The 11,043-nt window shown below is 44.6% G+C and overlaps 1 protein-coding gene across 1 annotated transcript; it reads right to left on the bottom strand.

Annotated features, from left to right (window-relative positions):
- Window positions 1-469: 469 nt before the first annotated feature.
- On the bottom strand, window positions 470-1,141 carry CCDC70 (coiled-coil domain containing 70). Its single transcript, XM_086757604.1, is given in 1 exon segment — window positions 470-1,141. A coding segment is annotated over 1 exon segment (672 nt).
- Window positions 1,142-11,043: the final 9,902 nt, after the last annotated feature.

The raw sequence follows: 11,043 nt of genomic DNA, 5'->3' as shown, positions 1-11,043 counted from the left end.
AGGTGAATAATAATCCCAGCCTTATTTTGGCACTGACTCAGTTGATATGAACTGCACTGAGTCAGGTGAGATACTGTGAGCTCCAGAAGACAATCTCAGCTGTTAAGCCCTCAGCTTCTTGTGGCTTTACCCACCTACACTCCTCTACCTGGTGACAGGCCAGGAAACCAAAGGTCTACGCCATTCCTAGGCTGCAGGACCTCAAAAGAATAAATAATGTCCTGAAAACATAAGCACAATGTCTTCAAAGCAAATACCATTAAGAAAACCCTGCTCTGATTTACTCCTAGAACTCGAGATGCTATTTCAGAAAACTGATTGTAGCGCACCACTGCTTAAATAAAGTATCCACGTCAGTATACATGACTTTCCATGTGTTTCTGAGCCTACAAGAACAATTTACACTTTTCCCTTGTGGACAGTGGCATCCCTGGAGATATCCACTCTCTCAGGAACCAAAGGCCTCCTCCTAGATCAGAATTTCATACTGCTTGAGGGTTTCTTCATCTTCCTGGAGGGCCTCCTCATCTTCCTAGAGCGCTCTCTCGTCTTCCAGGACAGCTGTTTCATCTGCCCACAGAGCTGCTTCTTCTGCCCACAGAACTCTGTCCTCATCCAGAAGGACTCTGTTTTTCTCCCAGAGGAGCTGATCTTCTTTCCAGAAGTCCTTATCCTTCTACCAAAAAGCATTACAGTCCTTCCAGAAGTCACGATACACCCTCCAGAAAGCTTTTACTTCCTCCTGAATTGCCTTTTCCTCCTCACAAAAGGCAGCTTCCTCCTCCCAGATTGGTTTTTCCTCCTCTCAGAAGGCTTGGATGCCCATTTTGAAACTTCTGATTTTTTCCTTAAAGCCCTTGATCTTCTCTTGAAAGCTCTTTATTGTTTCCCAAAAACTCTGAATCTCCTCCCAAACAACTTTCTCAGCCTGCAGCTGCTTGATGAGCTTCTGCTGATGGGAGGTGCAGTAGGGAGAGTAAGACATCAGCTGGCAATGGCAGCTCTGGTTCATGTGCTTGTCGGTGATGGAGGGGGCAAAGACCCAGGCTGTCTCTTGCTCTGTGGCCCAACAGAGAGGAGAGTGATGGGTGTCAGTGATGACATCACCCAAAACTATGTCATAGCTGGCTTGAAACAACATTATACCACAAGTCAAGTGAAGATGTTTGTCATGAGTGAAAAAGAAATCCCTGCCCAGGACTCAGCCAACACGAGCTGTGGTGGCACCTGAAAGTCAGCCTGTGCAGTACAGGGCCAAGGCTGGGATTTCTCTAAGTAATTTCCCACTGTGACTCCAGGTGCTGCTGGTTTGGAGAGGGATGAGGGGCTGTGCTGAAACCAGCCTTTGGCACTGTGCTGCCCACCACAGCCTTGCTCAGCGGATCCCAATCTGTAGCACAGATGCCTCTGTTCTTTCCCCTCCGGTGCCTGAGGCACTCTCATCTCTCCGACCTTTGGCTGTGTCTCCTGTCCCTTCACAGACTCCCCCCACCAAATGTACAGCTTCCAGAATAACGAGAAACTTGAACAATAAAAACAAAAATATAATTTTCTGTTCACTAATCTGCCTAATAATTCTACAGCAAGGATTAAAGCTGCTTACTTATTTATACTGTTTCATTAGATCTATTATGATTTATTGCACAGTGCCTCCAGCTCCATAGCAGGGAGCAGGTTGCCTTATAAATAAAAAGCTTTTGCTTATTAATATATTATGAGCCTGCCTATCCCTCTCTGTGCCATCAGGGGCCCCAGGGGCAGAGGATGCGATGCAGCTAATGGCAATATGCACCTTTTCTGCATGCGGATCGAGAAGACGGGGAATGCCCCGTGCCTGTGTGACGGCTCCAGGGCACGGTGCCATTTTAGATGCTCAGGAAAATATAACCTATCTGCAGATGGTCTGGCAGAAGACAATACATAGGAGACCTATGTCCTTTGGGAGCTGCAGGTGGAAGCCAGGGGAGGTATCCCAACGCATACAAGGGTACAGGGCACCCAAGCGTATGCGTGAGTCCCACCTTTAAGTCTGTTTCTGATTTACGTGGTTAAAGCTTCCTTTGGATCCTGCCCCAGGAGGTTGCCAGACCAAATCAGGAAACCATCTGGCTTTTATGAGGCTTCTGTCTCCTGAACATGCATTGAGTGATACAAATAAAACTTTGAGAGATTGGTATGGTAAAAATCTTCTCATTTGATCTTTTACTGTGCTCCTGAGGCTGGCTTATAAAGACGTAGGATAATTGTATCAGAGTACATTTTTCAATTAGAACATCATTATTATCTCACAGAAAATCACTAAATTATATCATTTTGTTCCACAAGTCGGCAAACATTCTTTCAATTGTCATAAAAATAATAGTCATTTGGCTTCTGTAGACATTTCTAAGATTGCAGAACTAATGGCTATCAAATCTGATGCCAGTTTATATCTGTTCTCTTATTAGAGTAAGGTGTGATGGACAGATGTAACATGAAATTGATAAAGTTATCTCTTTACTGGCTATGACTCTTGTTATTCTTCTCACTCTTACCATCTCCTACTATCAAAAAAATAAAGCCCCAAAGATATCTAGTAATTGTGGTCATGTTAACTGAAAACTTAGCATTTGTAAGACTCTATTACAGAGACATCCAGCACTTACAGAAGTGGAGTCCTTATAACAGCTGGCTCTCTGATGCCCACTGGTGACTGCGACCCATTGGTCAACTACAGTGATGTAATTTCACGAAGTTTGAAACCACTGATTGAAGGTCAAGTGATGCTGGGTGGGGTTGGAAGGAATCACTGGGCTCCTGGAAGAGTATGAGCCACAACTGGTGCTTTGCTTCATTTTCATGCTGGTTGATTCTGAAGAGCACCCACCCATGGGCTGTATTACCCTCACTGGCTCCCGTCCTGGTTTAGGGAAGCTGACTGGAAGACATGAACAGCACTTACACTACATGTTAGACACATGCTTAGATTATGTCGTTACAGTTGAATGTCTAAATTTGACACCCAATGCAAGTATTACTCTATCTTGTGTTATTTGAACAGAAACAAGTGATGGTGCTAAAGCTGAGCACAGATACAGCCAAGACCAGATGGTTTTCAAAAGTAAATCTGTGATCCTAAATCTACCTGGAAAGCTTGCTTTGGAAGAGTAGTCTGACTTTTAAAGGGGTTGCTCCTACTAAAGTCATTGGGAAGAAGTGCTGGATGAGTGGATTTGAAAATCAAGTCTGACTTTATAATGGGTATTTTAACCTGGATTTATGTTCCTAGTCCTTGAAATTTTCATCAGTTGAACTTCTTCTCTGTGAAATTGTGCAATGTTTTAATTATATAGATTGTAAATGCATTTATGCATTTACAAATGCAACTTTCTGATACTGCAGGATGTGAAAGAGGCACTCCGCCAACAGAATAAGTTGTCTCTGTTTTTTTCTCTTGAAATTGTATTAAAATTTAGAGAAGGATGTTTAGTTTCTGTTTGGTTGTAGAGTGGTTCACTGAGTCACAGTGATCTCACTGTTCTTGAGACCTTGAGCCAAATTCATCTCAGTAATCCAGCTTGTTTAATGATAAAAGCAACTACCCAGCTAGCAACTGACAGGCAGAAAGAATGAGATGCTTCAAGAGGATTGTAGGAGAAACCAAGGTTTAAAAGTGTCATGATTGCTAGGAGATAACCCTTGGAAATCTGTTCCAGATTTTTCCTATTCCAAGGCTTCTACAGACTTTCAAAGGCCACAGTACTTGAGCTAGAAGCAGCTTCTACCAAAATACTTTTATATTGTGGGATGGCTCTGACGTTCCTTGTCTGAAGTTCAGAAAACATTTTTCTTTATATGGGAATAGTTCAGATACAATCCTGTTCATTAAGAAAATCTTGCTATTGTGGTAAGCGTCCTGTTATTCTTCTTCCCAGATGAGATATTTCCTTCTTTGCAAATGGATTGCCTTGGGTTGTGGAAAGGTTTTTCCTTCTTCTCTCAGTTTGCTTCATCCCTTCGTCCAGGGGCTGTTTGTTCTTTCCAGAATATTTTCATGCACTGTATGGTCCCACTACAGGTCCCTGTTTGACACTATAGGTGGAAAACACTGATGGTGGAAAGAATACTGTTTAGTCAAAAACTTTCTGAACTTTAAGGAAAATATTGTTTTTCCAGACAAGAGGTTTTGGTGACGCAAGTGCAGCAAGCAGCACAATAAACACCATGTGTAGTAGTGACATGGCAAAACCTTTGGGTATAAATTTTTGACATTCCAGCTCTTGCCATTAATCTATGGAATTGCAGCAGGATATACTATTTTTTCCTCTTCTGATTTTCTTCAATAGCCTCTCTTCTCCTCACAAAGTGAATTCTTTTGCCAAAGAGGCCAAAGAGAGTCTTTCACCTTTCAGCTCCTCATCCTTTGCTATTTCAACACAAATTTCCTGGTAAAATGTGGAGATAGAGTTCACTCAAAAGTGCTTTCAACATCACTGCTACCAGTAACAATCTTCCTGGGAAGGACTGGATGGATAAAACTTTGCGCTTTGGCACATCAGTAAAAAGCCCCCATGCCCACAACACCCTTTCTTGGGAGGAAAGCATAAGGCATTCTTGGGACTTGGATGGATTCTGTGTATGGATGAGGATTTCAAGGAGCATTTTCACCTCTGAATTGCCTTGAGTGGAGTTGACAGGCAGCTGCTGGCATAGCAGCAACACCCAGAAAACAAAGAGGTTGTGGGACACAAAGAGCCACCCAGCAGCTTTGTCCAAAGCTTTATGGAGACCTGGCACCCCCTGTTCTCCTGGGTCACACTGCAGAAGCATGTCCAGGTCCCAGTTCACATCATGGCCCCAGTCTTGCTGGAGGGCAGATGATGTGCGAGGAGAGGAAGCCTCTGCTCCGAAGCTCACCCACACTTCACAAACAGGAGCCCACAGTAGGACGCGTTACTGTGTGTTGGCATGACACCCATCCAAAGCCATGGGATGGGAGATACAGTTCAGATCCAGACTGCATGTAGGTGTCAAAGTGCCAGTGTCTACGTGCCAGTGGTGTCTGGAGAGCGATTCAGATGGCCAAAGGCATGGGCTTCTTCATGGTGACTTGAATCCCACCACAGACCCCACTGGCTGTACTGAGAAGCTCTCCATTTGCTTTAATCGGAGCTGGGACATCTTGAAAGCAAGAGAGAGCATTTTGGTGCCTGCAGTTTGAACCTGATTCCCAGCCCAGGAGTTCAGTAGAGGTGGAAGTTGAGTCCATGCCTTTCCTGGGTCATTAGACGCCACCCGTTAGACGGCAACTGACATTTGTGTGTGCGCACATGTGTGTGTGTGTGTGTGTTTTCAATCATTTGCTGCTGTCCCAGCAAGGGCTCTGTGCAGTGAGGACAGGCTTTGCTCTTTGGTGACACTGCCATTTCTATCACATATCATGGGCAGGATCTTCAAAGTGGGTAGATGACTGCTCTGCCTCAGTGGTCCTACATCTATCACTAAAATAGCTGCAATCACTTTCTGACCAACGTTTGTAGCTGCCTGGCCAGATTTCCTCACCTGTCCAAAGGCTTCAATTTCTGCCCATGTGGAGCTAAATCATTCAAGGAAGCATCTGTCTTCCTAGAAATGTTACCGTGCACAAGAGGGACCATCTGTTGTTGCTGCAAGTGCTCAGGTATCTTTTGACTTGGGAAGCAGGTATTTCTAGAGCGAAAAAGAGACGGCAGGAGTTACAGAATCACAAAATATCTTAATTGACTTTAAGTAAAGCCCTATATATGATATATACGCCATATGTTTTGTGGAAGGAACTTGGAGTGCCTACCCATAGTGAATCAAAGGAATAAGGGATGACCAACTGATACATCTACCTGGACTTGTGCGAGGCATTTGATGCTATCCCACATGAGCCAGCAATGCGCGCTTGCAGCCCAGAAAGCCAACCACATCCTGGGATGCATCAAAAGAAGCATGGCCAGCAGACCAAGGAAGGTGATTCTGCTCCTCTGCTCTGCTCTGGTGAGATCCCACCTGCAGTACTGTGTCCAGCTCTGGAGCCCCCAACATAAGAAGGACATGGACCAGTTGGAGTGAGTCCAGAGGAGGCCACAAAGATGGTAAGAGGGCTGGAGCACCTCTCCTATAAGGACAGGCTGAGAGAGTTCAGCCTAGAGAAGAGAAGGCTCTAGGGAGACCTTATAGCAGCCTTCCAGTACCTAAGGGGGCTTACAGGAAAGATGGGGAGAAACTCTTCAGCAGGGCCTGTTGTGATAGGACAAGGGGTAATGGTTTTAAAATAGAGGGAGATAGATTCAGACTAGATACCAGGAAAAAAAATTTTACAGTGAGTGTGGCGGAACACTGGAACAGGTTGCCCAGAAAGGTGGTGGATGCCCCATCCCTGGCAACATTCAAGGCCAGATTGGATGAGATTCTGAGCAACCTGATCTGGTTGGAGATGTTCCTACTCCTCACAGGAGTGTTGGACTAGATGGCCTTTAAAGGTCCCTTTCAACTCAAACTATTCTATGAGTCTATGATGCTAAATTGACCTCAGGCTGCAGATTGTGACCCACAAGAAGGGACTGTCCTTGTAAACATCTTCCAAAGTGGTTGCTCCATGTAACACCTCAAAGGTGAACACAAAGAATGGTAAGTTAAAAAAAAAAACCCACATCATTTTCCTATGTTTTAGGTCAAAGTCAGGCAGAGTTTGAGCTGAGCCGACTCCAAAAAGGACAAAGACCTTTTATTTCAATTACTGCTCACATCTCCCTAATACAAAGAGCTAAGTATGGCCAACCAAAGTGTCACACTCTGTCTTCAGTGCACATTTCCTGCTCCTCAGAGATGTTAAGTACATCTTGCAATATACTTTACTAGCTAATTTGGCTACAGGTGATGGAAACTCTAGTCTTAAATTATTCTTAGGTAATTCTCACTGTGCACTAAGTTCTGGTCTTATAGATCTGAGGATCCTGTCACCCCAACTGTAATTCATAGAAACAGTATGGAGCATAAAATTTACTTCAGATCAACACTTCAGGCTTCACATGCACACCCTTTTAAAAGGCTAGCGGAAAATATTGAATAATCTGATTCTGTTCTGCCTCAGAGCAGAAGCACACTGAAATCACCTCTCTGTGCTGGCTTCCCATTGGGGACCTTACTCAAATATAAAACCTGGTATCCCTTGAAAGTAGCTTTGACTGCTTCTTGCAGTCACTAGCATGTGTGTCAAATATCTTATTCTTTGCTGGTCTTCTCTTTTCCACCTGTGAATAAGAAGAGACCAAGATATATGAGCACCTGAGTTATTTCAGTCTCGCACTTACTCTCAAAACAAAACAAAAAGCAAACCAAAAGCAGACATAGAGTAGAACAGCACAGTGTAAACAGGAACATATCCAACACCCCTGCTTCATGTCCCCAACTCTTCTGCTCCTTCTTCCTTTCCTTCTTCCCACTCTTTATTTGTCCATACAAAATAAGGATCCTGCTGAATTTTAAAATGATTTATTTCTTCTTCCTGAGGATTGCCACTCTTGAGATAGTTATTCATTTTATGCCATGGGGAGAACTTGGATGAAGCCTGTGAGCAAACTGTCGTTGCAGAGGGGAACCACGCAAAGGGCTGGGGCAGCACAGAGGTGGGTAAGTGCTCAGCCATCCGACATCAGACAAGCACTGGTCTTTCAGCTTCACTGTGGCTCCTCAGCACAATATATGCTCAGTCCCATTACAGCCTGCTCAGTCTTCTCATTTCCTAATTTTCTTAGGTTACAGCCATGGACCCACCAGATGCAGCTTTGTGGCCAGGCAGCTACAGCACAGCTGTAGCCAGCTGACCACACGACAGAGAGCTGGTCACCACGGTGCAGGACAGATGATCTCCCAATAGCACCTACAAGAGAAGGGCAAGCACTGTTCACAGTGCAGAGACTTCTGTCCAAGCCTTTCCATACTCATTAACTCCATGTGGCGTTTCCATGAGCAGATCTCTGTGGCAGACCCTACTTCGACAGCACTAAGCCACTGCTCTTCCCATGCCAACCTACATGAGTCCTACTGCTCATTTCAGCCAAGGAGGACTTCTGGACATGCTGTCCCAACAAGCTAGTATGAAAAATATAAGAATGTGAATGGGGTTGCCATCTGGTGTGCTTAATGCACGGGACATGGTGTTTCCCCAAGGGCTGTGCTGGATGCACTTGGAGCCCACCCCACATGCAAAGGAACATGACTTAGTTTCAACATCTTCTCCCACTTTTGAGTGGAGTCTCATTTGGGGCACGCTAAGGTTGTGCACTAGGAGCTGCAGCTTACCAGCCAGGTACTGGGAACCTGCTTGTGGATCTACACTTCATATGAACTCCTCTGCACCTCCTGCTTGGACACCTTGTCCTCTCCTGTGCCATCCAGGGTCAACCTTTGAGCGCAGTGCCATCTGGTGAGACTCGAGATATTCAAGCAAGCCCAAACAAATAATGTCTCATCTCACTCACAAAGCCCTTGGGACCATAAAATTTAAAACTGGGTCTAAATGCTAGTACACCTCTGAAACAGATTTTCAGCAGAAGAAGGAACGATAGGCCTAGCATTTAACCAAAAATGGATCTTTTGCATGAGTGAGTCTGCTTGCTCAGCTATCAGCCAAGGCCAGATTTACTATAGCTCCCAGTCGAGTTGCCTTCTACCTCAGTTTTCATCCACTGCAACTAGGTCCAAAATTGTATCTTTTGGCACCTGAAGCCCGGGATACAGAGAGTTTTCGAACATACTCAAAGGAAGCCCAAAATATTTGGTTTGCTATGCCATGCCAATACTGCATCAGCTGCCTGGAGAGCTGCTATCATCTCCTCTCTGTAGAGGAAGATTTTGGGGTCCCCAGGAAATCTCCTTGGGCTCTTGCTCAAATAGGAACAGGCTTGGAAGGAAATATCACTGTTGAAGAAGGTGTTTTCTTTACAAAGGACTTAGAGTCTGCCCTAGATGCTGCCTTCTCCGGCCATGGGACAATGCTCTGTGCATGGAAACACACGGCTATGAGAAGCCACAGGGCAGGCTGCCACTGAAGCACCTTTCTCACAAGCATCCCTCAAACCCAGGCTGCCACGTCAAACCTCTCGGCTCTAGCCTGGAACCAAGCCTTGTGGGCAGGCAATGGAGATCAGGAGCCAGTGGGGTGAGTCCTGGTTTATGGGACTTGGAGGGATTGCATAAGGCAAGATTTCATCTCACAAAGCAGATATTTGAATGCATCACCCGAATATACAAATATATAGATGCACAGAGAGGAGGGTTATTTCTCCCTTGCACAAGGGCCTCCAGTACCACGTCCTGGCATGGTCCTACAGAAGAAACACAAACTTAACCAACTGCTGCCTTTCCTGCCTGCATAGACCACAGGGGTGGTATTGGGATCCAGACTGCAGATATCTAAATGTGGCTGTCAGTGATTCAGCCATCTACACACAACGTAGGTGACCTGCCCCGCATCATGGTGCAGACCTAGCCAATGCAAGAGCTGTTCAGATAAATATAGGCTTCTAGAACTGCTTGAGGTGCCCTTGATTACCTGGGATATCTATCCAGGGCTGCCAGATATTATATGGGACCTACAGCAGACCCACCCTTCTGGTCTGGTGGCTGTGGGCCAGGCGGGATATCTAGAGCATCCCAGGTGGGATGTGTTTAGGGAACTAAATCAAGCTATCACTCTCTGGAGACCCTAACGAGGTTCACGGGTAGACCACTCCACTGGAGACTCCTAACTCCACATAGCTCAATACTGCACTGAACTCCATGCTAAATCACTTGCAGTCACTTAACTGTTCTGCAGTGTTCCTGCTTTGAAATCCCCTCAGCAACTTTCCTCGTTATTGTTCACCGTAAGTACACTAAACATATGGCTCTGTTTCCCATGAGTTAAAGCTACAGGTAGGGATTGTGGTCTTTGCTTTCAGAGGATTTGTATTTCAGTTCTGTTGAACAGACATTGTGTCGAGTATGGTGTACTATCCTCCAACTGGGGAGGATAAATGCACTGACAGGTGGCAAAATGCATATTTTACGAGTGAGAAAATGAAATAAAACAAATGAAAACACACAATGTTTTCCTCTGTTGTCAGTGGAACAATGTGTTTTACCATGGCTGTATGCAATGGGAATATTAGTTCTGACCTGCAGAAGTGCAAATTAAACTGCTGCTGTAGATTACCATTTTTCATGCATAGTAACTTTCCAGGCTTTGACTTTTTCTTTTCATTGTGTGTAAAACCTTTATGAGTTATTAGCCTTTTTTTTGCCAACTATATTTTAGAAGCGAGAGGTTTATTCCTGCTATTACATAAAAGGAGGCATTTTGCTGCTAGGAGAGTTTAGCATCTTACTCAGCTGTGATAACTTCCTCTTATACTCTAGCACGAAGCACAATTAAGACAGAAATGTTCAGTAGTTTTATGATTCCCCTGTGTGAGGAGCTAATCTTTTTTTCCCCTACTTCAGTTTTCAGGGATTCCCAAAGGGTTTTACGAACTCTACTCATTTGTCTGGCACACTCTGTAGTAGCATAAACAAGGAATACATGGACCTCAACAGGGGCTTTGGCTTTTACACTTGCAGTAATTCCACTTTCTATTATTGCAAGTTTCAAGAGCACTGGAATTTCCTGGTTCATATTCTGGGCTTATGGGTGAATTTTGCTTGCATTAATTTGGGCAATTTGTTACTTTGGTGGGTAAGCAGAGGAACAGAGGACTGGAGTTTTTTAAATCATCGTATTTATTATTTCAAGGAAAATTTTCTTTAGACAGAGCTATGCATAGGTTCCCCTCCTGAATTACCAGTGGGAGACAATCTCTGACGAATGCCACTCAATACAAATGAAAGAAAGCGTTTTTCCCCTGTAGCAAACCAGCAAACATTCCTGAAGAAGTCATTTCATTAGTAACTTGTCAAACACCAGCGTTTTGTTTTAGCCTGGCTTCCTGTGGATACACGCTGTGTGTGTTCATAGCCTTGGGTCTTCTCTGGTTGTTCCCTCTCATAACTTTTCAA

The sequence above is a fragment of the Chlamydotis macqueenii genome, chromosome 1 (assembly GCF_036417535.1).
Source record: "Chlamydotis macqueenii isolate bChlMac1 chromosome 1, bChlMac1.mat, whole genome shotgun sequence".
In the NCBI taxonomy this organism is placed as follows: Eukaryota; Metazoa; Chordata; class Aves; order Otidiformes; family Otididae; genus Chlamydotis; species Chlamydotis macqueenii.
The sequence above is the reverse complement of the archived record's forward strand: the minus strand, read 5'-3'. Positions and strand labels throughout refer to the sequence as shown.